Source organism: Lutra lutra, chromosome 14 (assembly GCF_902655055.1).
Source record: "Lutra lutra chromosome 14, mLutLut1.2, whole genome shotgun sequence".
In the NCBI taxonomy this organism is placed as follows: Eukaryota; Metazoa; Chordata; class Mammalia; order Carnivora; family Mustelidae; genus Lutra; species Lutra lutra.
Window position 1 is genome coordinate 62,917,118 of NC_062291.1, and position 26,105 is coordinate 62,943,222.

General features: G+C 44.5%; 1 protein-coding gene across 3 annotated transcripts in view; it reads left to right on the forward strand.

Moving 5' to 3' along the window:
• Nucleotides 1–26,105, forward strand: part of CNNM2 (cyclin and CBS domain divalent metal cation transport mediator 2) — a 153,093-nt gene that overhangs the window by 106,689 nt on the left and 20,299 nt on the right. For 2 of the 3 annotated variants that reach the window (XM_047703452.1, XM_047703453.1), the window contains exons 2-4: nt 10,887–11,030; nt 14,067–14,204; nt 16,156–16,325. In XM_047703452.1, coding sequence (XP_047559408.1) covers nt 10,887–11,030; nt 14,067–14,204; nt 16,156–16,325 — 452 coding nt within the window. Of the gene's footprint in view, nt 1–10,886; nt 11,031–14,066; nt 14,205–14,408; nt 14,474–16,155; nt 16,326–26,105 lie in introns of those variants that run through there. The other variant, XR_007122802.1, reaches the window with a different exon arrangement.

Sequence of the window (26,105 nt, forward strand, 5' to 3'; positions counted from 1 at the left end):
TCGTGTTAAATATAAAGTTTTTTCAAGAATCACGATTAAATGCTTAGATGGAATATTATTGGGCATATTGTAAACAGACCGTGTCTCTACAATGGTGACGACTGAGCGAGATGTGGATATAACTTAAAAACTAATGGACAAAATCTGAGCCCAGAAGATACCTCTAAAAATGCAAGTGGTAGTTTCAGGACAGGTGAAATAACTTTTTCTTTCTTTCTTTCTTTCTTTTTTTTTTTAAACACAGAGAGTTGTATAGATGGAAAATAAAAAATATGTCCAAAGGATTTAGATAAATTTGTGGCTTTACTCTATAAATATTTGTGCGCCTGTGATTGGCCAGGCAGGTGTCTGTGGCTTTAATATACTTCAGGAATTTTCCTAACATGTAAAGGTGGTTGTCCTTCGAGCAACCATACCTTCCCCCTGTCTCCATTGATAAAACGGTCAAGTTCTGAGAACCCCATGGATTGGATTTTCTCAGCCTGTGCAGTTTCTGATCTGACTGCGTGAGAGATTGGTATGGACAATGAAATCCAACCAGTCAGTAGTAGTACTATGAAGATATCTTACAGACCTAATTCCTTTTAAAATGTCTTAAAAGACATTGGTAACCTAATTTTTTTCTCTCCGATATTGCAATTTTAGGGATACAGGATAAGAAACTACAGTTATGAATGGGAAGGTGGCCCCAGGCTCCGTTTAGAGGTTAAGAGGCAAATGCGGATAACACACAGGGAGGGCTACTGTAGGTGCATCACTGGAGCTGGGCCCTGGTGGATCTGGCCTGTGGGCGGTGGGCGATGGGCGGGGCCGGGGGGTGCTCTGCACAGTGCCCAGGACCCTGCAGTCAACTTCTGGGAAGGCATTTGCTTTGCTTCTGGGAGGGAAAAAAAGTCCTTTAGGGGCCAAGGGCCTCAGTGAGTGACAGCCTTCTCACTCTGACTTTGAGTGACCATTGAATAGCAGGCCGGTTCCCTGAAAGTTCTATCATTGGAGGTAGTAGATAACTTCAGAGTTCTATTCAGGAAGTGGTCCTGTTAGGAAATGTTATCTGTGTCAAATAAAACCCTCCCCTCAGCGCCCTCCCAACTCAGATTTTAGGGAGCCATGATTCCATGGCCAATCCCAGTAAACCACACCTGTCCCCACCCCGGGCAGACATGACCTAACTGGGAGTGAGGCTGTGGGTGACTGAGATGACCCCGTATGTCTGGGCTGGAGGAGCTGTCCGGCTGGAGAGAGCTTGGGCAGCCGCTTACTGGTCTGCCACAAGAATTTTTGGAAGTAGTAAAACTTTTGGTAAAAGGGGGCTTTTGTCTCCCAGAATAGCAACAGTTATCATCACTTAAGCCCACTGATTTCTATATATAGCAAGTGCTTCTCTATATATACTCATGTATTGTTTATATAGGACTATTTTAAGATCTGTGTCACATTTTTCTGGTGTATTTTATGGTGGGAAAATTCAATTGGAAAAAGTGCATTTAGCTCTGGTGGGGGTGGTAAGGTAAAATAAGTACATACACACACACACACACACACACACGAATTTGTTGTTTCCAGTTTAGCTTTAAATGGTACAGAAATCACTGGGCGATAGAGCTCCTAAAAAGAAATTCTGTTGCTTCTCCTTAAGTTGAACTGCTGTTCTCATGTTACATGATACCTGTTACCATATTAGTCAGTAGAAAACCTACAAGACATGTGTAAGAGACATGTGAACATGTGTGTTCACCCATGTTTTACTTACAAAAGTTATGAGAAAATGGCTTTGTGTAATGTGGCTTATAATTCAGGGGACCTTTTTTTTTTTTTTTTTTTTTTTTTTGGTAGCTGTTGAATTGAGAGGGAAATGGATGGGGAGAGGACTTGTGTACAGTTAAGGGTAACGCGGGTGCAGAGACGCAGGCACTCGGGCTGCGGCATGGTGGGAGCTGCGATCCCAGAGGGGTGTGTCGTGGAAGTGAGTGCAGGGGTTCGGGTACTGTGAGGACCAGCCCCTTCTGAGAGATGCTCCTTCCTACCTGTTGGGTGAGGTGGGGTGGGCCTCAGCCAGGTGCAGTGGGAGAAGGGGGTGATGTGAGGAGCTCAGTCCAGCAGAGAAGATGATAGCCTTACTAGGAGGCAGCCAGTGACCATGCCTGATGAGAAATGTAGGGGACGCTGTGGGAGTTGAGAAATGGAAAGGACCATTTCTACCTTTGGGAACCAGGAAGGGCATCCTGGGAAAGGTGCCATTTGGAGAGGTGTTCCATGCGGGGCAGCAATGACAAGGACTGCCAGGATCGGGACTGCGAGGAGAGCTGGAGTAAAGCTGTCATGGTTACAACCGGAGGAAATCGGGCCACCTGCTGGCTTGTGAGCGTGTAGGAGGAGTATGGAGACAGAGGTGGAAGGAGGGGGCTGTGGGGCCAGGTTCTGATGGCCTCTGAGCCCTACTCTACCAGGTTTTCTCCTTCACTGGGAAGTGAATGCCGCAGAAGGGATGACATGAGTGTGTTGCAATCTAGTGAGCCTTAGGTTTCCAGGAGCAGAGAAGAGACGGGTGTTCGGGGATGTGCTAGACTTGGTGGGGTTGTGGGGGCTAGGAGGAGGGTAATACAAAGATGCATAAAGCCTAGGCCCCTGTCTTCAAGAAGGTGACGGTCTCATCAGGGAAGATGGAGGAACGAGTGCAGGTAACAAGATGTTGGGTGAGGGGCACAGGCACCAACGATGGCTTTCCATTTCAGGGACTTGAAGGCTTCTGTTGAGTTCCACCCCTGCCCAGGTGTCTCTTCTAGCAGTCTCTTCTAGAAGTCTCTGGTCTTTTCATTTGTGCCTTACGTGGTATGGTTTGTACATTTTCAAGGACCTTGGTAGTTCTGTCCTCAGTTTGCCTTCGGTAAATTACAAAACCCAGCCCCGAACACAGTAATGCAGGTGTGACTGAAGACAGGAGGAGCATCGCTTCCCTTCTTCGGAGGTTGTATTCCCACTTAATCATCGTGAGCTCACATGTTGCAGGATCACTGGGATTTCTATTTTGGGAGGATCCTTTGTCAACAAACAGATGGGGTTGGGCCTCTACCTGCCTTGGAACCAGAAGTGAGTTTATCCTACTTAGGCACTTCTGTCCCCCTCTGTTCCCTATTCCCTGCTCTGGGCTCCCCTCTAGCCTCCTGCCTCATTCACCCACTTCGGTCTGTTGTTCTGCCGTGACCTTGCTAGTCCTCCTGGGCGGTGGTTCTGCAGGAATATGTACCTGTGAAGACTCACTGGTCTGCACATCTTAGATACTCTGTATTCACGTTTCATGAAAAAGGAGGAGGAAAAAGGTGAGAGGGGGGAGAGGAGAGGCAAAGGCAGTTTCAGGGCGTCAAGCCTGGGTGACTGGAAATCTAATGGTATCATTTCTAGAAGTAGGTACTTGGAGAGGGAGGTGTTACTTTGGAGAGGAAAGCCTAGTTCTGTCCTAGTGACACGGGTCTTTGTGGCAAAGGCCCCCAGCAGAAGCAGCTCGTGTCTCCCGCTAGCAAGAATGGTCGGAGTGGAAGTCCCACAGACCCTGGGCACAGGCCACAGCCTTCGATGCTTCGTGCTTGAGGGTCTTTTGTCCCCGTAATCCGCTTTCATGACCTTTTAGGCTGTGTTTGATGATTTCCAGTCCTCTCTGCTTCTTAAAAATTGTTTTTTTGTTTTTTTTTTTTAAATTTGGCTTTCGAAACCCCATTGTCCTTCTTCTGCGTACCCGCTGGCCTCTCTCAGCTGGCCTGTCTACAATGGGACTGGTGTCACCCTTTCATGCGGGCCTTCCACAGCCCTTGGCAGTAACCGCGACTCTCTCCTTCCCCTGGCTGGGGCGGAAACGCCTTAGAGCTGGGCCTTGACTCCTCTCGCCTCTGCCCTACATTCAGTCCATCAGCCAGAGCTGCCGGCTCTATCTGACATACTCAGAATCTAAGTACTTGTCACCTCCACTGCTAGCACCTGCTCCACGCCACCCTCCCCTCTCACTTAGATTCCTGACATAACTTCTCTGGCTCTCCCTTCTTCCGGCCTCAGCCCTTCCCCACTGCCATCCTCCTCCTACCAGCTGCCAAACCTCTTCTCACCTCCGCAGCCAGGGAGATCCTTTTAAGAACTGTCCAGGTCATGTCACTCTTTGGCTCAGAACCTTCCAGAGACATCCTGTGTCAGAGCAGAAGCTCCCGCCCTTCTACTGGTTATATGACCTGTACTTCCTCTCTACCGGCTTCCCTCTTGCTGGCTCTACACCCTCCACACCAGCCTCCCTGCCTACTCCTCCGGGCCTCTCTCTCCTCAGGGCCTCTGTTATTCCTCCCGCCTGTCACCCCTTCCCTGGTCCCTTACCTGCTTCATCTGGCTCCTCAGTGCCCCTCAGCTTTGCTCAGATGTTCCCTCATTAGTGAGGCCCTCCCTCCCTGCCCATCCTGTACTAAATAATTCTGCCCGGGCTTTTTGTTCTCCATGGCTCCTGGTCCCCAGCTGGACATGCTTTTTCGTTGTCTCCCCCTCCTAGTGTCTCTCTCCCCCACCAGTTACACGGCCCTGTGTTTTATGGGTTACAGATGATGCTCATACACTTCATCTCACTTGATCCGTTGTGTTCATATTTTGTAAAACAAGGCTCATTCTGGTTCAAGTGTATTATTGATTGACTTCTTGGCCAGTAATCAAAACTGATGTCCTTGGGGCGCCTGAGTGGCTCAGTGGGTTAAAGCCTCTGCCTTCGGCTCAGGTCATGTTCTCGGAGTCCTGGGATCGAGCCCCGCATCGGGCTCTCTGCTCAGCGGGGAGCCTGTTTCCCTTCCTCTCTCTCTGCCTGCCTCTCTGCCTACTTGTGATCTCTGTCTGTCAAATAAATAAATAAAATCTTTAAAAAAAAAAAAAAAGGTCCTTGGGGAGAACCTCAGCATGGCCCTTCATATCTCCTCCATCCCATTTTGGGAACTTGTTACCACTGAGAATCTTTTAAAAATGAAGGCCTCCCCAAGCTTCCTGGGCCCCAGCTTTGGTTAGCGAGGGGCTACCACACTGCATGGAGTGGGGGGAACAGACCAGGTGCTCTCTGCTGGCCTCGCCCCTGTAGTTGAGCAACGTAGCAGGAACGATGATTGTACCAGGTTTGGCCTTTCTCCCCATTGAATCTTCCTGCTTGTGTTCTTCCTGCTGTTTGAGTGGCCTTTCTGGGCCCCATGGACTCTGTCTCATGCCTACTTTAATGGGTCTATTGGACTACTCGCTGTCACTGTTAGCACGGCAGTGTCCGGTTGTTCCTGATTCCATCCTCCTTCATCGGCTCTCTTGGCTTGCTTTCTTGACTCTGTCAGCTAGTCTGTCTGCCGCTCCATCGCCCCTCCCTGACATCCAATTTGTAGAAGAGCAACCGAGCTCATAATTTCACTGGGTGCCCTTTGTCCGCCTCATCACTGTCCTGCCTGATTATTTCCATCAACATACAGCTGGTTCGTCTTTTAAAATCTGAGCCTGGGATTGTAGCAAAGTTAAAAGATGCAGGGCTGCCACCTGGCCCCCCTGCTGGGCTGGATCAGCAATCCAGAGAGAACACGCCAGTAATAGACTGGTAGGTGGTGGGAACAGGCAGCGGCAGGAAGTTGATACCTGCCTTACTGTGTGCAGCTGGTCACTGAGCTCATCTCATCATGGAGACAGGTTCTTCCAAAGTCATCTGTGCAGGTGCCTTGCCCTGAGCACACAGCAGTTAAAGATGAACAATCTAGGTTACTCCTTTCTAATAACTTGCTTACAATTCTGGATTTGAGTTGTCTCCTAGAACCCTATAGTCTGAAAACAGGCCTGCTTGGGTTCTCTTCAGTCTGACTTGGTGATCCGTTTTTCCTCCATTTCTAGGACCAGAGCCGGAGGAAGAGAGACTAGGGGTTTAAATTTCAGGATGGTTCGAAGCGACTGGAACACCACAAGATCCCTTCCAGCTCACCAGAAAGGGTTCTCTCCAGGTCTTAATAGTGACAGCCATGTATGCTTTCTTTGTTACACACACACTTTATTGAGTTCATTTAATCTATCGATATTAAAAAGTTCTAGTGTTATTTAATGCCTGTAATTACATATTTTGCTGATGGCTGTATTTTCATCTCTTTGGAAGCTAAGTATCCATTAGTTCATAATCTTTTCTAGTTTTTTACTTCGGCTTTCATGAGTTTCCCCAAAGTTGCTTTTCTGCTGTTAATCCTGACTTAATTCTCCCCACACTCAGGTTAAAAAGTATGTTATTTGAACTCAGTTATTTAAAATTTCTCCCATCGACAAATTTACCTTTTCTTTTGGATTGCTCCGTGGCTGAAATTGAAGACCACATTCCTTGCGGCAAATGGTTAAATGGGGGGATATAGGCTCGTGATCCGACAGGAGGAACGTTTTTGTTTTGTTTTGTTTTGTTGTATTGCTTACCTGGAAAAAAGTTCAGAAAACAGGACTTCTCACCAGGAATTGCAAAGCTAAAAGAATGTGGCTCTGGGGCAGCTGCAGGAGTTTCAACACTGGAAGTAGGGGGATGAAAGCCTACAAGTGAGCTTGAAGAAAACTTAGTGATTTTTCGGTCTACGAAACCTAACTCACACGAATAGTTTCTCGTCCAGTATGGCCCTTTCCACTCAGATCTGTTGGTGCCTTCGAGCTGGTATTTCAAGTATGTCCATCTGCATTTAAACGAATCGCTCCAAGACAATCTGATTATGCGGTAGTTACTTTGGTGAGAATAGTGCCTCAGTGGAATGGAAACTTCATTTTGAGTCTAATATTAGACCTTGCTTTGGAAAATTCCTTTTAAATGATCACAAGCTGGGAATAGCAAAAGAATTTAACTTTCGACAGACAGCATTCACCAAGAATTTTTAACTGCTTATGTTTGGGTCCTTGGGAAAGCAGATGTGAGAAAGTGACCGGCCTGAATGGACCAGGGTAGCAGTGACGTGACCTGATGTGTGTTTATATCTATTGCTGATAAGTTTCCCTCCTCGTCTCATTTGCTCAAAATATTTTCATTCTTTGAGCATGAGCACGCTAAGGATGAAAATTGTTAGGATGCCTAATTGTCTAACAGTCTAAGCTTCTAGGCTTCCCTGATGCCTGTAAAGGGGTCTGAAGCAGAGCAGGAAAGGACCCACAAACCTACAAAACCAGAGCCAGTTTCTGAGTAAGTGCTGGGAACTTGATCACATTCTGACCCCCCAGAGAATATTTTCAGTTTGTCTAGCTGGTTGTGTTTGAGTCATCTCACCTGATTTGAAGTTTTAGGTCAACTTTATTTAAGTAACACCCCCCTACCATCCCCCACTCCAAATAATCCCCACCCTGTCATTAAAGAAAGTAGTACACATGTTAACAGAACATGAAATTTCCAGATCATGTCTTCTTGGCTTAAGTAAAGGACCTGTTTCGGATGCCTCGCATGTCTTGGATTGGGAAAACCAATATTAGTATTTGAGAGATGCATTATTATCTTAAAAGATTTTTTTTCTGAAAGGGAAATGCATCTTTTAATCATGGTGTACTTTTAATATAGAGGGTTTTCTTGTCTCTGAATAAGCTGGTAGTAAGTTGATGGTGTCTTAGAACTGAGGAAGAATGTTAAAAAGAGAGTGAGAGTTCCCATTTACTGATCGCTTAGGGACTCCCAGCCACTGTCCTTGCTGGTCCCAATACGATCTCTGATGTTCAGGGCAATCGTGTGTGGCAGCAGTAATTATGAGCCTGGTTTTAAGAGATGAGGAGACTGAGGCCCAGGAAAGTTCTGTAATTTGCTCGTGATCACACAGCTAGTAATGGCGAGGAAGGGCCCATGCTTGGATTCCAATCTAGGACTGTTCAGCTCGGGGGCACCTGCTCCTCCCTTACCCTTCTGGCCGTCTCCTCTGGCTGCTGTTCTTAAACTTTCTTGTCTTCAGGGCTGCCTGGGTGGCTCAGTTGTTGGGTGTCTGCCTTTGGCTCAGGTTATGATCCCAGGGTCCTGGGATCGAGCCCCGCATCGGGCTCCCTGCTCAGCAGGAAGCCTGGTTGTCCCTCTCCCACTCTCCCTGCTTACATTCCCTCTTTCCCCCGTCTCTGTCAAATAAATAAATAAAATCTTAAAAAAAACGAAAACTTTGTCTTCAGATCTCTTTAAGCTCTTAAGAATTACTGAGGACTCTTGAACTTTTTTTGTGTGGGTTCTTTTGATAGTCACTGTATTTGAAATTAAAGTGGAGTAATATAAAACACCTTAATTCATTTTTGGATAATTAATTTTTGAAGGACAGTAATAGATATACTATATTAACATAAATAACATTTTTATTAAAAATAACTTTTCCAAAACAAAAATAACAGCCCATCTATCATCTTCTGCATTCAGTCTGTGCAGTATATGTTTTAGTTGAAATAGAGGAGGAAAATCTGAGCTCCCACAGATATGTATTTGGAAAGGGACAGGGTATTTGAACAACCATTTTGGGGGATTGGGAATATCTTCCTTTGATACTCTACCAAAACTCCACAAGTGGTAGTTTTTCAAAGGTTAGTTGTCATGTGGAATCTGAAACTATTCCAGTGGACTTTGGGCACACTGTTAAATTGAAATCCTTTGGTCTGAAATCTTCCTTATAGAAAAATTCTGCATACTATATGTCGATACTCTCCCAATCCAGGAAGGAGAGCTTCATTTCTACCCCTCCCCACTCCGTGAGGGTGGGTTGGACTTCATGACCAGCTTCCAAGGGATAGAATTGGAGAAAGAAGAAAAATGAGTAACCGGACAGTGGAGAAACTCAGAATGTCACGTGGCTGTCGAGAAAGCCCTGATGTGATGTAACTAGAAAACCCAGAACCCCAGTCTAATCACGAGAAAACATCAGACAAACCCAAATCAAAGGACATTCTACAGGATTCCTGACCAGTACTCCTTGATTGTCGAGGTCATAAAAAAACAAGCAAAGACTAAGAAACTGTCAGATGCCAGAGGAGACAGGACACCTGAATGCAGTGTGGTACTCTGGACTGGATATTAGAACAGAAAGAGAGAGTTAATGGAAAAACTGGTGAAATCCCAAATAAGTCTGGAATTTACTGTACCAATTGTCAATTTCTTAGTTTTACAAATATGTTGTGGTAATGCAGGGTGTTGACAATGGGGGCAACTGAGGAAAGGCTCCACAGGCATTCTGCACTGTCTTTACAGCTTTTCTGTCAATCTAAAATTATTCCAAAATAAATAGCTTATTTTAAGAAATCCATTGGTCTAGGGGTACCTGGGTGGCTCAGTGGGTTAAGCCTCTGCCTTCAGCTCAGGTCATGATCTCGGGGTCCTGGGATCGAGTCCCGCATCAGGCTCTCTGCTCGGCGGGGAGCCTGCTTCCCCCCTCCCCTCTCTGCCTACCTGTGATCTCTCTGTCAAATAAATAAATAAATAAATATCTTTAAAAAAAAAAAGGGAAAAGAAATCCATTGGTATAACCAAGTAGCAGACTCTAACTGTAGAGAACAAACTGATGGTGATCAGAGGGGGGGTGAGTGGGAAGATGGGGGAAACAGGTGACCGGGATGAAGGAGGGCACTTGTGGCAATGAGCACTGGGTGTTGCATGGAGTTGTTGAATCACTAAATCGTACACTTGACACTAATGTTACCCAGTCTGTTAAATAACTGGAATTTAAATAAAAGCATCTTTTAAAAAATATAAAAATTGGGTATGAGAGGAAAGAGAATCTGTTGTTCTGTCTTGTACTCTGAATAGATTGTTTACCTGTGCATGACTTGGTAGCACCATTCCCATGGCCATTGGGAAAATACTGGTTCACAGAGTCCTGTAGATCTTTGAAATGTTGACCCATTTCGTTATTCAGTATTTTAAAAATCCCACTCGTTACTTCATCAGAAAACTGCTTGTCGAGAAGTTCTCAAGCCTGTGGTGGACACAAGTTTACCCAAATCCCGATTTTCCTGTGAAAGCTCAAATTTTATCACTAGCAAATGCTGCTGCTGTTTTCCTTAACGTTGCAGGCTCATTTTGTCCGTTTTCAAGGAAATATTTGCCAGATATACAAGTCTAAACACCATCCATTGGGTACTTACCCTTCAGATAAAGATGACGTCCAGTGAAAAACATGGCTAGTGCAACCTGCCCGTGCAAACAGTTGTGTAAGTGCCTTTCCTCAGACAAAGATTATACCTCAGGATGCGACTCAAGTGTTTTAGGATGGGTCTTCTTTTGCCACATAAAGTATTAAAGGACAAGTACTCAAGGTCAAGATTTAACGAAATTAATTTTTACATCTTCACCAGGGACGTTCTGAAGAGAAATGGATTTTCCCCCCATTTCCTGTGCATGTGCGGTGGCAGAGAACCTGGTCTGCCCCCACTGCCTCGCTTTGTGCTCGGGCAGCTTTGCCTGATGGGCTCAAACCCCCGCACAGTGCAAAAGGCCGGGAACGTTTAGTGTTCCACTGGAAATCGTCTGACCTCGCTGCCCTCCTAAGAGGGTCTTGGGCATCCCTAAGGGTCCACAGACCACACTTGGGAGAACCATTCTCCTAAAAAAAAAAAAAAAAAAATAGCAGTTGCTATAAGGTCACAGAGGAAGGGCCGACATGATGGAAGACTCACCCCATGAGGAAGCGAATGGTAATGGGGCGCAGGCTGACGTGTGTAGAAGCCCAGGCTCTTCCTGCTCAGTCGTCTTGCTTTCGATGACTCGGGAAACTTTTCCATTTGCCTGTGCCATTTCCACCCCGTGTTTAAACGCCGAAATGCAGACTTGGATCATCCGGTCTCTGCATTCGCCTCTGTTCTTAACATGATCCCGTGCCAGACTTCCTTCCGGAGATTCAGAGAATTGCTTCCTCAACTTTGTTTTCTTTTCTTGAAAGGTAAATCTCATTTGGCCATTGTGCAACGAGTGAACAATGAGGGAGAAGGGGACCCGTTTTATGAAGTTCTGGGAATCGTCACATTAGAAGACGTGATTGAAGAAATCATCAAATCCGAGATTCTAGACGAAACAGATTTATACAGTGAGTAGTCGGAGTGTGATTTTTTTCAAAACCTTGGCTGTTTTCTGTCCTCTCGTTCGTGAGTCCTCTCTCGTTTCCAGTGGCCACTTGGCCTCTGCTCTCTCATTACGTGCTGTATGTGTAGGCTGTGGACCACTAGGCAGTGTGTTCCAGAACCTTCATCAGAGGGGGGGAAGGAGAGGCAGGGCCTGTGGTGTCGAGTGGCAGTATTTCATTTTTGCTTTTGTCTTTTTTTTTGAAAAGCCAACTTCTTCTAACAAGGGATGAGGGCATTACTTGCCCTGAACAGAAAACTCCCTTCTTGCTTTTTACTTTTACTGTAGGTGTGGTAAAAGAATCGCTCTTCACTACATTTTTATTTTCCACAGCTAGGCAGTTGTGTTCAGATAAATTTCTTTTTCTACTTAAGGTCCAAATTCAAGTGCTTATGAGGAGGATTTGTTAAATGGATGGATTGCCACCATTTAAATGTCCTTGTTCTAGAACCCAGGGGCCAGGGTAGAGGTGAGGTCTGTGAGTGTAGCTTTGCTGTGGCAAGGAGTGGTGACTGGGAGGGACGGGAAGCAGGACAGGGTAGGGTACACAATAGGAATGTGTTTTTCCCTTTCTGTGCTACTCTATCTTCTTTGGGGGGGGGGGCAGGGGAACATGGGTGAAGGGGGTGGGAGTCTCTTGGCTTGTTTGTAGAGGGAGGGGAAGATCCGCTGGTCTTTGCGTGTGAGGTAAACAATCCTGGGCTGAGTATTGAAGCGGAACCCTGTCTCACTGAAGTCCTCAACTGGATTGTTGGACTGTGGGGTTTAAACCTTCTTCTTCAGCCTCATTCTTAGTAGAATCTTAGTAATCTCTTCAAGAGATTAATAATGAGACAGGGGCGTTTTTGCCTGGAGATGTTTGGGGCTCTCAGAGGTGGGCCAGAGAAGAGTATCTGGGCTCTGTTTGTTCTGTTTGGCTTATTAAAGCATGACTTAAAAGGGAAATGGATTGTTCACATGGCCTAGGGCACCTGGGATGGGGCCTGCCTTACTTAAAACAGAGTGATTTTTTTTTTTTAAGATTATTTATTTATTTATTTATTTGACAGAGAGAGATCACAAGTAGACAGAGAGGCAGGCAGAGAGAGAGAGAGAGAGAGTGAGAGAGGGAAGCAGGCTCCCTGCTGAGCAGAGAGCCCGATGCGGGACTCGATCCCAGGACCCTGAGATCATGACCTGAGCTGAAGGCAACGGCTTAACCCACTGAGCCACCCAGGCTCCCAAAACAGAGTGATTTTTATTTAGTCCTGCTAGATGGGAATGTTCCTCATTTTAATAATGAGAGTCTTCCGTGTACCCTTGGAAGGATAAACTTGATATTTAGGAAATGACTTGCTTCTGAAAATGTGTCTTACTTTTTTCTCATGTATATATATTAGTGCGTTCTTTAAAATCACCATTTCCTATGTGTTTTATCTTCTTGACACTTAGAGAGTAGTCAGATCACATAATAAAGCATATTGTTACTTGTGTGTTGACAGTCTTTTCATCGTTCCTTACAGTGACCATTTAATACCAAGTGTGCCTCTTTATATATCTATATATATAGAGAGAGAGAGATTTTTTGTTTGTTTCTTCGGGGGTGGTACTCATCATAAGAAAGATAACTAAAGTACTTAGGAGATCTTATGTTTGCTTTCCAGTTAAAGTCTCTTAAACCTCGATTAAACTGATTTCACACAGAAGTGTTGCCCAGCCTGCCTGGCTGGATGGAATGCTGACCACATGGTTTTAGGGATATCCGTGAGGTCGACAGGCGATCAGGGCTGAGGACTACATTTGCCATTAGAAAATTATTTGGAAATATTGATTTATGCTGTCTGATTCTGAAAAGAATTAGAGACCGAATAAAATGATAAGTTACGATTGCCCTCACCCTAGGACTAGCCTGGTAATTAAGTCTGCTTGGCCCCAGGCATGAAATGGTAATAGCGCACAGACTCATGGTTCTTGGGAAAGGAGTGAGCGATTAAGGTCTTGTCTTTAACCAAGTTTTTTCTTGATCCTTTCTCTGTCAAGAAAAATACTGGAAAAGGGTTTTGTATTAGACACCGTCTAGATCAGAGGTTTGCAAAACAACAACAACAACAACAACAAAAAACCACAGCCAACAGTGGCCGCCAGTGTTTGGAGAACCCACAAGCTGAGAATTTTTGTTTGTTTTTTACATTGGGTAATCGTTGAAAACATGAAAAGAATAATTACTTAGAGACATGGGAAAATACTGTGAAATTCGAATTTCATCTCCATAATAAAGTTTTGTTGGCACATGCCCTATTAGCTCTTTCACATATGGTTGCTTTTGTTCAGCAGTAGGGTTGAGCGGTTCCAACAGACACTGTGTGGCCCCCAGAGCCTGAAATACTACCTAGCCCTTGACAGAGGAAGTATGCCGACCTCTCTTCTGGTTGACCTTCTTCGTATTTGCTTGACCTCGAGGATCTCCGGGCCTGGGGTAGAAATGAAGCTAACAGATATTGTTGTTAAAATGTTCTATGAAAGCATTCTTTTCTGTTTCTGAAGAGGTTTTGTTCAGATGTTTGTTTTCCCTGTTTCGGCAGAGGCTAAAAGCCTCTGCAAGGCAGGGCACCCTTCCCTGTGCCTTCTGTCACCCGGTGATTGTTCTTCCCCACAGTGTGGTGACACCGAGTGACAGGAGACTGTGTAGGCCCTGAGATGCATGCCATCACTGTGGGGTTACATGGCTTGTGTGAGGGTTTTATCCCCACTACCCTGTCGTGTACTCACAAGGGCTCTAAAGATCTTTGTGGAGAATGTTTACCGTTGGTCCTAGTTGCCTTACTTTGGATTGGGTCATGACTGTGCTGCACTGATGTGCGGAGGATTCTCTCTCCTCCTCTTTCTGTGGGGCCTTGGTGCCTAGAGTGCCGGCGATCTGGAGGTAGTCTAGCCTTTCCAGTGGACTGTGTCCTTTTCATTCAAAAAGAGCCCTGATGTAATCGAATGCATTTCCTTTTATCTTTTCTCGTTCTTCGGTCAGCTGATAACAGAACGAAAAAGAAAGTGGCCCATCGGGAAAGAAAGCAAGATTTTTCTGCCTTTAAGCAGACAGACAGCGAGATGAAGGTTAAAATATCACCACAGCTTCTCCTGGCCATGCACCGTTTCCTAGCAACAGGCAAGTGCAGCTTATCACAGTTTGCGATCTCTCCGAACCCTGGACCGTGTTTCTCACCCACCGCTGACTGGGGTGGGCTGGGGGTGGGGACGGGGAAATGGGGTGATAAGTAATGCCACTTTTGTGTTTTGTTTTTTGTTTTTTTGTTTTGTTTTGTTTTGTTTTGTTTTTTTCTTTTTAAATTCTCTCCTCTCCTGTGTTCAGTGTCGGCATGAACCCTCTGAGACATTTACCAGGGGTGGACCAGTAACTTAAAATTGGTCTGAAAGGTAAGGATGAATGTTAGTGGCACACTGCATGTGAACAGTAGGTCAGGTCATCTGCTTCCAGCTCAGTCCCGGGGAGAGCCCGCTGGTGGCGTAGGCTGGCCGTGCAGACCAGACACCACCTCCTGGAGTAATTCTCTCTCCAGCTTGCCTTGGAAGAACAGCCGGACCTCAGTGGTAACACGGGTGCTCTGATTTGCAAAGAAGAAAAAATAGATCTCAGAATTAAATCTATCTCTTAGGATGTCCGTGACATCAGAAATTCTAAGCGCTTTGACGTGGATTTCTCGGTGGCCTCTTCAAGTCAGATTAACTTGAGCCCATTCCAGGAGGCAAGCGTTCACATTATTAAAACCACCAATCCAGCCGGCACTGACTGCTCCAGAAAGGTCAAGGTTGAATGGACTTAAGAGACTGACTAACCCTTCTCACATCCCCAAGTGGCTGTCTAGGTGAAGGGTGAGCTCTGTGGGCTAGGGGAAACGTGAGAAAATCTGAAAGTACCCAGTGGCCTGTAGAAGACGTCTGTGTCCAAGATGGGCGACCAGTGCCCTTCAGCTGTATGGAGCATACTTAAAATATTTCAAAAAGAAGGCTAACAGTAGCCATGCAATGGATGTTATATACTCTTTAAGACCCTGTTTTCAGATACCTAGAAATGCTCAGAGTATAATATTTATGAGCCGGGAAGTTATTCATAATTTAATTTGAGGTGAGAAAAAAAAAACAAAACTGTGAGATCACACAGGCACATGTGCTCACCAGCTGCTGAGAAGGACGGCGTGGTGGGTTCCTAGGTGATTTTCTTTTCCTCTTTTATCTTCTGTATTTTCCAGAACTTCTACAGGGTACCACCTCATTTTGTTATTACGAAACCTAGTACAGAAGCTAATACCGAATTCATGGTTCACCTCATGACAGCAGTTTTTTAAACATATAAACAGTATCTTTAACTTAATTTTCAAATTCTGGTAATGTTGTTCATCATTGCAGAACCATACTTTAAATGTTGTCCAACTCTGCCTCTGAGATGCCGGGAAGTCCAGTTTCAATCAAGCAGCCCTAAGCCAGTAATTCTGAGTTTGGGTACCGGAAATAAAATTGGATTCCTTTTGCCAATACAGATACACAATTTTTTTTTAAATTTTTTTTTAGTTAGCAAGTTGGAGTGCATGTCGCTGTGTGCACGTGCCTTGCTTCTCTTCTGAATCTCCGCCTGCCTTTGTTCCCAGACTCTCTCAGGGTAGTGGAGTGGGAGAAGGAGAGGTGGAGCCTTTCGTCTGGGCACCTGGTACTAACTCACACCTAGATGCTTCCTGACCTTTGCTTCTTCCTTCGGCTGTTGTTGGACGGTCAGACTATGGTGGCCTGTCAAAGGGTGTCCTGGCAGTCAGGAGCCTGCTTCTGGTAGACTTCGATTTGTATCAGAAAATTGGGGTTATTTTCTAAGAACTGAAACCTTTTCAGGTTGAAAAGGAAATACTTAAACAAATACGAGATGTTGGTATTTTCTAATTTCTCCCAGGTAACCTCCCCCCCAGTGGATCACCAAACGGAAGTGTCTTTAATCCATATTGTATTGCTTTGGTTCCAAATATTACTGTATTCTAAACTCCTTAATCACTAGTATGATTTTTTTTTCCATCCATTTGAAGTGTAATATCAAGTTGTGTTTATATCTATAGAAGTAGAAGCATTTAGCCCATCCCAGATGTCAGAGAAGATCCTTCTAAGGCTGCTAAAGCACCCCAATGTCATCCAGGAACTGAAGTATGATGAGAAGAACAAGAAGGCCCCAGAATACTACCTCTACCAGCGAAACAAACCTGTAGACTACTTCGTTCTCATTTTGCAGGTCAGAAGAATTATTCAATCATTGTTTGATCTCACTGCGTACCCGTCCTTCCGGTTCTTAGGAGACTTTTCTGTAGGTGAACGGGTGTCCAGGTTCACATACCTAACTTCTGGGGTCGCCTGATACATGGGAGGATTTCCTCCCCCTGTTTTCCTCTCTGTAAAATAATTTCAGCGTAAAGCAATGTCATTAGTTACTTCAGTTTCCAATAATGAAGGGCACTGACTGGTTGCTGAGGCATGGAGGCATTCACGTGAAAAGGGTGAATTCAGTTGTTTATATTTTTTTGAAGAGAGTGGAGAATTCCCTGTACACACCCAAGTCTTGATTGGGTATTTGAAATTTAAGTGTCGTGAGTTCCTGGGGTCTCTCTTATCATCTTTTTCTTTTTTCCACTCTTCATTAGGACTTGGTCGTCTACAGCTTCCTAGAGGTAACATACTATCTCTTCCCTTAACAACATCAAATTAATCCATTTATTACTGTTTTTATTCCTGGTTACTAACCAGGCTGTTCTACAGAGGAACTAATGTAATCATCACGGCCTCTCATGGCAATGGAAACTTCGTTCCTTTTCAGTAATAACATAATCCACTCTATCAGGTGAGAAGGTCCATCCATTCCGGACCGTCCTTGAGGGTTTTGGTGCTTGAGTTGGGGGAGGCCCTTATTCTATTCCAGTTTCATTGGATAGAACACCGTCATTGACATGGAAACCAAGCTGTACAATGGATGAAGTGTTGGTTTTATTGACTGCTTGTGTCTCCTTACTGAAGAATTACTTATACCGAGTAAAGACCGACTTCCTGTAAAAGAGTCCTAGCCCCTTAAGCATTCTCCTACTTTCTGGTGATTTCCTAGGTATGAATTAGAGGGATTATTAGAAAAGTATATTGATGGGGTGCCTGGGTGGCTCAGTGGGTTAAGCCTCTGCCTTTGGCTCAGGTCATGATCTCAGGGTCCTGGGATTGAGCCCCACATGGGGCTCTCTGCTCAGCAGGGAGCCTGCTTCCCCTTTTCTCTCTGCCTACCTCTCTGCCTACTTGTGATCTCTGTCAAATAAATAAATAAAAATCTTAAAAAAAAAAAACAGTATATTGAGGATTTGGTAGGACCTATAACTTACGTGAGTCCAGCAAAGTCCCAGTTATCTGAAGGATAATTAAAGAAGTTCTTTTTATTTGAAAGCAACTCTTATCAGATGTCCAGATGAGGGAAACTCTACAAAGTGTTGTGCTCATGTCCCTGTTTGGATGCTATCGTGATGTCTGGAGGAGGAAAGAAGAAACTATAGGAAAAAACCGCGTGTTAGTCACCTGCCACTTTCATACATTCTTTTGTGGAGACATCTCTTGGCAGGTTTTCTAATTCAATACCCTGATTTTTGTATTAACTTTAGTCTCATTCAGTCCTGTGTTGTTTGTTTGTTTTCTTTTTCTCTGGAGATACACATACTTGAACCTCTGAAGGGGCTTCAGGGAGTTAATGTACTATAGCAAAAGAATTAAACATTGGTGCTTCTTCTAAAAGCAAGATGGGAATATTCCTTAAACCTAGAGAAACTTGGACTTACACTAAATTTTGGATTACACTTTGCTTAGGAAGACTTAGAGGATTGACATGGTGAATTTCAGGAGTAATATTAGAAACTATGTGTCTTTCGGTTGTCGATTTTTATGTAGTTAGCCTGTATGAAGTGTGATTCGGGAATGTTCTTTTGGTGTATAACAAAGCCGTTTCCTGGCTGAAAGATCTAAAAAGAGATTTTGTGGAAGAGGGACTTCATACTCCCCATTCATTTACAAGTAAATCTTTAAGGCGATTTTTTTTTTGAGATTTTATTTATTTATTTGACAGAGATCAAAAGTAGAGAGAGAGAGAGAGAGAGGAAGGGAACCAGGCTCCCTGTTGAACAAAGAGCCCAATTTGGGGCTCGATCCCAGAACCCTAGGATCATGACCTGAGCCCAAGGCAGAGGCTTTAACCCACTGAGCCACCCAGGTGCCCCTTTAAGGCAATTTTTGATAAAGGATTTGGGTGTTTGTTACCTGTATTTGAATCCCTGTGTCATGTTAAGTATTGATAGAAATGGGACCTTTTTTTTTTTTTTTTGAGTTGTTGAACTGATGATGTCTTGGAGATTTTTTTAATAAATAGTGTATGTATTGGATTAAGAGGATTTATGGAGGTATTTGAACTATGGAGTTCAATGAAAATTAGGTTCTTGTAGGCCAGCCAATTACCCAAGGTACCCGGAGTATAAGAAAATGAAGTAGGATGATCCCTGTCAATCCAGCACAGCTGTCACCTTTTACAAAGTATATACCTCTCTGAGATGTCACTAGCCCAGCTGGGGAAATTGGTACCAGGTTATTGGGCATGTTTCCCTGTCTGCTAGAGCATTAAATCAGAAATGAGCTGCGGTATGTGCCTTCCGTTCCTGGCCCCGAAGCCAGTGAGCAGCCCTCTTTTGTAGACACCGGAAAAAAATTCTTCTATTAAGTCATTGATGTTTGGAATGTAATTATAAATAGAAACCCATCGCTCTTGAGTTTAAACTCTAAATGAAATAAGATTGAATTTATTCGAAGTAAGCCATTTAAGTTTAATTAAAAGAATGATTCTTGAAGTTACTGGGCACATACCTCCCACTCCATAAGTATAAAAAGGCTGCCACCTAAAGTTTTACTGAAAAAGTTAAGTTTTTTAACTAAAATGTATTGGGGGAGAATCAGTAAGGACAGCGATAAAAACAGTACAACACAAAAATTTATTGGCTCTGCATGTCTTAAATAACAAAACAAATATATCATACCTTTTATTGAGTTATTTTCAAATAAAAAACCTCAATTGTCCTTTTGATAATTTGGGACCTTGCTGGATTCATGTAAATTGAAGGACCTACCGTGTACTCATAGATGTGTGTATTCATGGAAATGGAAAGGAATATAATTTTGATGGAAAATAATTCCACCATCATAAAAGAGTAAACATACCAAGAAAAAAATGTTTTAACTAATACAATTAATAGGAATTTGGAAGAAAATTTAATGTAAAGCGAGGGAAGTACTTTTTAGAAAGTTTTATGTGACTTCAACGTAAAGCTGATTTGCCATGTCATATGTAAGTTCTACTAAACTCAGGTAGAAATTTCTAGAACTACCTGTATAGCTCATAGTGAAATGACATTGGACCTAAAAAATATATCGTTGAAAAAGTACTAAGCCACTTTTAAACGGTGACCAGTTCTCTTCCAAAGGCTTATACATAAGGCTCAGAACAGGGCATTATTATGTATTGCCGTGGGTTTCCTGAGTGTCTTCATATAAACGAATCTCTCCAGAAGTTTACTCAGGAGTCACCTCTAAGGAGGGAGGCTTGGAGGACTGGGCATAACGTGGAAGGGAGACTTACTTCTCCCTTTGAATTTGAATTTCTTACCATGTATACATATTACCTATTAAGGAAATGTCGAATATATAATTAACATCAAACTGATAAACTCTAAGTAGCGAATGAATTAGAAAATATATAGAATATCATAAAATACAGAGAACACATTAGAGACCTTATTAAATGATGCCTTATATGCAGGGTCAAAGTTTTAAGAAATCTTATTCTGAGTACTTAAAACACAAGGAAAAATGTGTAATTATCTAGAAAAAGAACAAAGCAACAAACTGAAAAGAAGAAATTCAGTAATAAAGATGGTCATGAAAAAAGTGTTAATGAGAAAGCCTTAAAACCCATAAATAAAAATCAAGATTTGGTTCTTTTAAGAGATTAACAAAATCAGTATTCTATTGATGTAATTAATGTGATAAAAAAAACAACAAAACAAGAAGTTCTCTCTTCTCCTTTAAAACAGCTAGATTCAAAGAAATTACTTGGAAAAAAAAAATTGAAACTTGGAGGAGCTCATTTTCTGTGTGATACAAATGGGCCAAGATGGTACGATCTTCAAATTTCCCAACTAAAGAGGTAGCAGTTAGAGACGAGCAGCGTCCCCAAAGACTGTTCATTGTGACTGACCAAATGCGGTTTATTAAGGAATGCAGGACTAGTTTAAGAACAACAGAACCAAAATGTGCCATGTTAATTAGGAAAGCAATAAAGAAAAAAAGCCCTCATGCTCCTACCAGTAGATAGCAGAAAGGCAACTGACAAAATTAAGCATCCATTTTTTTAATTTTAGAAAATGAAAAAAATCTTTGTAAAAATCCATGATGAATAGTGAACAACAACAAAAAAGTGCTGCAAAACCAATTCTACCCTTAAACTGACAGCCTCCTTTTGGGAATACATAAAATCCCTCATGCACACGCATCTGAAGAAATTATGTGCTCAAGCAATCGATGCAAACATTTATAGCAAATCTGTTAATTACAAAGTAGTGGTAGTACATATGTCTCAACCACTTGTATTTCCATATGATGCAGCCATCATACAGTCATGAAAGAAACGGATAGCACAGAGAAAAATGTCAAGAGTCTGTGCACAATAATTATAACTACTATAAACCATTTTCCTAATTCAGAGTTGGTATTTTACACTTGAAGGATTTTTTTGTCCTTTGGGGAATAAACTGTCTAAGCGAAAAAAAAATATATATATATATATACATATGTATAAACATTATATATATATAAACATATGTATAGACATTATATATATAACTAAATATATATATATAGAGTTCCTCCACAGCACATAACCAGATTGACTTTTTGAAAAATAAGAAGTAGAATACTAGGAAAACAAATAGCTCCTTTCTTTGCCAGTTACAGAGTCGGTAAAAGGGGCACTTTTTTCCCCTCCTGATGTTAATTTTTCTGCTTGATTTCCTGCCTCAGATTTTGTGGTGGCTTTTCCGCTGTTCCACCCACTCTCTCCTCAGGGCCTCTGACAGGGCTTCAGAAGGGCTTTTCCCTATAGAGTGAAGTCCATTCCTTTGTGGACAGGGCAGGTAGCATCTTGGAGATTACCTGTCCCTTGACGTCACTTAAAACCATTTCACCTGTTACTGGAAGAGGACTTGAAGCCTTCCATACCAAACCTTTCTTGAGGATTTTTGAGTTACAGGGTCTGTGTGTCCCAGTGAGTAACAGATCTTTAATCCCAAGTCAAGTACAGCTAGCACCCATTTTAAAGGAAAAAAAATTTACTTGGACACCCAGTGTTGACCCTGTTTTTTAACAAATTATACATAGATATGCATAAATAGAAACTAGGTATAAGCTCCTTTTGCGCTCTTGGGTGTTAGAATTGGTATAAACCCAGACTTGTAATTAACATTTTATTTATTTATTTATTTAAAAATTTATTTATTGATTTATTAAGAGAGAGAGACACAGTGAGACAGGGAGCACAAGCAGGGGGAGTGGGAGAAGGAAAAGCCAGGCTTCCCGCTGAGTGGGAAGCCGGAGGTGGGGCTCGATCCCAGGACCCTGGGATTTTAAATGTGTCCTTGACATTGATGGAGAGGCGCTGCGGACCCCAGTAGGACCAGGGGGCTCTGCTGTAGGCCCTTTTGCACTCTGCATCCTTGGGCCTCCGTGCGCCCAGCCCTGACTGACCCCTCAGCCTTTGGTTCAGTCCGAGTTTCCTTTGGATGTTTGTGCAGAATGCTGTGTTATCTGGCACCCACTGGGTGTGACTGGCTTATGTTTGGTCCTCCTCTGTCCCCATCTCCCCAGTTCAGGGCTCCTCACGCTTGCACACGCAGAGTAGTCCCGTGTGGGCTCTGTAGGGCTGGGGAGGAGTCTGAAATGCTCCTTCTTTCTGACAACACCTGGTTGACTGAGCAGCAAGGCTTAGCCATGAGGACTGGGTCGTAAGCACAACTTCCCACCGCCATGGGGAGCCCTAAGGCCCTGGTGCTACCTCTGCTGGTGGCACTTGGTTAGAAGATGGTCAACCAGATGGTCTAAAATATGTGTAAATTTTTCACCATCAGAAGCTTTTTTAAAAAATTGAAACATTCGTGAAGGGAGCGTGCCATCCCCAGACTGCATCTCTAGACTCCGGATTGGGAACAGACCCTCTCCGGGTCGTGCTCTCCCTCTTACGGGCGGTGCTGGTGAACTTGGGTTGGCGTCAGCACCCCTGGGATTCAGCCACCTCCTTTCAGGTACCAAGCTCCATGGAATACTTTGCGATGGTCATATTTAAAAAAAAAAAAAAAAAAAAAAGGAAAGGGAAAAAAAAGAACTTGAAGGTGAACAGGAGACCATGTCGATGCTCAGCGTGTACGGCCCTAGGGAGGCTTTGGTCTCCTGAGTCTGTGCCATTCACTGACCACTCGATCTTGTTTGTGCCAATGAAGTCTAGCACAGGCTCCTACCTCGTGGCCAGGCACAGCACGAGACTGCTTTTAGTGCTTTCTGGATGCTTAGGAGCTTTGAGGAGAGTTCCCTAAGGACCTTCTTCCAGAGAAAGTTTAGGGCGATTGTGATGGTGACTTGACTTGGGAAGGCAGCTTTGCCTGAGGCAGGGTTGCCTGCCTTCTCGTTTGTCAGCTTAAACATGAAGCCCGGACTCTCTGTTTGGGACCCTGTCATGTCCTGTGCTGGGGTGTATGTATGTGTATGTGTGAGAGAGAGAGAGAAAGAGAAAGAAAGAGAGAAAGAGAGAGCTGCTAGAGTATAGAGTATATTTGTGGATGTTTCAGAGGTAAAATTGATTTGTAGCTCATTATATAAGAAGTCCTTATCTAAGGACATTAGTCGTGAGGCCATGCAAGCCATTTCCTCCTGGGGACAGCTTCGATTTTCATACTGGTAGGTTTCTTTGGACATGGTCACTTTGGGGAGCCATTGACGCACAAACAGGAATAAAAAAATGTTTACCGGTTGTTTCTAAAACCTGCCTGTCAGAAAAGCTTCACTTGTGTAGGGAGAAGTACAGGGCTGGGCAGTTTTCAAAATGTGGAATTGTAGAATCCTATAAAGTTAGAATCGAAAGAACCACAGGATCCCATAATCTGCTGCAGTTTTATAAATGAAGGAAAAGGCGTCTGGCGGCGCAGTGGTTCCTTCGTGCTGATGCTCAACAGAGTTTTCACCAGTTGGAGACAAAGTGAGAAAAATAAAGACAGCTCTAGCAAGAACTTCCTGAAATTACATACATTCAGTTTAAAGACCTGTCTGTTCTGAAATTACATATTTTCTGTATTTTGGGGGTAGAGATGTCTGGTCCGATATGAAATGGTGGTTAGAGGAGATGGCTGAGTTTTTAAAAATATCGGTGTGAATCACAAATTCGGCAATGCCATCTCTGAGGCTGGAGGTATATTTTACTAGTTCTGGGAAACGGCGCACGAGGAGCCGGGGACCCCGTGAACTGGCTGTCAGCCTGGTGATGTGCGCTCGGTGGGCTGCGGGAGAAGGCTGAGCCTCCCCACACCTGCAGGCGTGTCCCGAGGGGCAGAGAGAGCTGGACTAAGGTGGCCAGGGTCCAGAGCTTTGAGTCTTCGTGCTGCTGTCCTTGTTCACTTGGCGGACTCACAGCCACCGTGATTCCCGGGGGAGTTTCCTGAGAGACCCAGGTACCCAGAGGTCTGGAGCTGGGGCTGTTGTTCACAAACAAAGCCTCATGGCCACGATTCCCAAACTTGCCCCAAGCTAGAATCAACTAGAGAGCTTTATTCAAATCCTCCTGCCCAGGTCGCACCCACACGAGTTCTAGCAGAATGCTTGGGAGTGGGAGCCAGACATCCGGTTTTCGGTTTGTTTTTTAAATCCCCAGGTGTTCGCAGTGCACAGCAAGAGCTGGGAATCTTCTGCCTTTGAGCTGACGTGGCAGGGGTTCCGAGCGCGGCTGAGGTCTGTGCCCTGGTCTGGGAGAAGGTCCTTCCCAAGAGGCAGACCCCGTATTGTTACAGACAGTCTTTTGGGGAATAGCTATTACCCTACTGGTTCTGACGGTAATTATACAGAACTGGGAAGGGCGGCCCTTCTACAGGGACACAGAATACAAAGGCCTCGTAGCTTGTAAAACAAATGCTCCGGAGCCACTGGAGACCCATAAAGGTGGAAGTCGTGATGAGCCTGATGTTGGCTTTGATGCTTCCTCTTGACTTTCTGCATAGAAATTCCCAGCCATGAGATGGTCCTGCAGCCGCTGTTGGGCTTCTGATTCCAGAGACAGCCACAAGCGTACATAGGAACTACCCGATACAAGGTCAAGGGTTAGTGCAGGAAGAAATGGATAAGCAGCTGTGAGGATCTGTTCCATCTGGCGCTGGGTTTTTATTGCTCACTCTGAGTGTTACGTCCCTGCCCGTCCTCTTCTTTTCCTCCTCTATTAGGGACCCTGCCTCTGAAGCCGATCACTGCCTCTCATCTGTTCTTTTCCTGCCAGCTTCCGGCTTTTGCTCCCTTCGTGACCACGTCTTTTCCCCCTCCCTGATCTCCATCCTGACCTTCCTCCTCATCTTCATTCATTCTTCCGCTTCAGTCTTTCTTGATGGACTCTTCTGGAAGGGAAGATGTCCTGTGCCCTCTGTCCCCAGCGCTGATGCACCAGCGCCTTCCCAGTGTTTCTGTCTGGGCTCCTGCTGCCCGTCTTCCGGTCCCTCAGAGCAGACTTCTGCCACGTGACTCCCCCACTCTCGTTATGCTTCCTTCTCCCTTCTGCTTCCACCAAACCATGTGGATCCGTTATCCATAGTTTCTACCCGAGCCGCCTTCTTCCAGCCCCGTGGTTCCCAGCCCAGTGGGAAGACTCTGTGTCTTCCTAGAGCCGAGCCCCTGTGCCCTGTGCACGAGCACTGCCTCACGAGTCCGTCCCAGCTCCACGGTCTCCCCAGCTCTCCAGACTGCTCTCCCAGCCCCATCTCCCCCTGCCTTCCTGCACAAACCCAGTGAGCCTGGCTGCCTGCTGTCTCCCACCTCTGACCTGCCCTCCCTTCTCTTGGCTTAAATCCTACTCCTTGGATTTTCCTTCCTGCACAGAATGTGTAGGAGAACAGGAAGTAATTTCTTTTCTCCAATTTCCTTAGATTCTTACCATCTTTTTCCTCATGGAGGGTTTTTGTTGACCGCTTCGTACCATCAGTCTTCTACCTGCTCCCGTCTGTCTCGTGCGTGGGAAACTTGTAGGTGGCGAGGACAGTCTCCGCACAGGACCCCATGGCCTCTCTAGGGCCCTGTGCAGTCAGGGTTTTGGGCCCCTGATTATTGGCAGGGTGGTTTTACCTTATGGGGGGGGCGGTGGTTGGCTCCTTTCCTACGGCAGGAGAGTTGGTTGGAGAGTGACCAGACTGCTATTTGAGTAAAGGAAAAGCTAAAAGAGAGGCAGTAGATGGTTTTCTGAAGAAGTGATTTGGGGAAAGTTTTCCATAACTGGGAATTTGGAATGATCAAAATAATCTTTTTTTTTTTTTTTATGAAAAATGATTCACTCTCTTGCTTTAGTGGGCGGTGTGGCGAGCATGGTGGTCAAGAGCTTGTTCTTCGCTAACTTAATCCTTCTGAGCCCCTCTCCTGACCTATGGAGGGGGTGGCAGTTGTGTCTGCTTGATGGAGTTAAGAGCACTTAAGTGAGTTAATAAAGCACTGATGTGTTAGCACATTCCCCTTCAACGAGGGGTGCCATAATTTTTATTTACCTATCCTAAAGGATGTACCATGAAGGTGCCCCATCACTGGAGAGGCAGCTCCGGGTACAGCGAACGAGAGCCGTTCTTGTGCTCGGCTTGGAAATCCAGAAGCGGAACTTACTAGGATAGTCTGGTTGCCTGGAAAACGGATGTTGGGCACCGCCCATCAGGGATGGCGG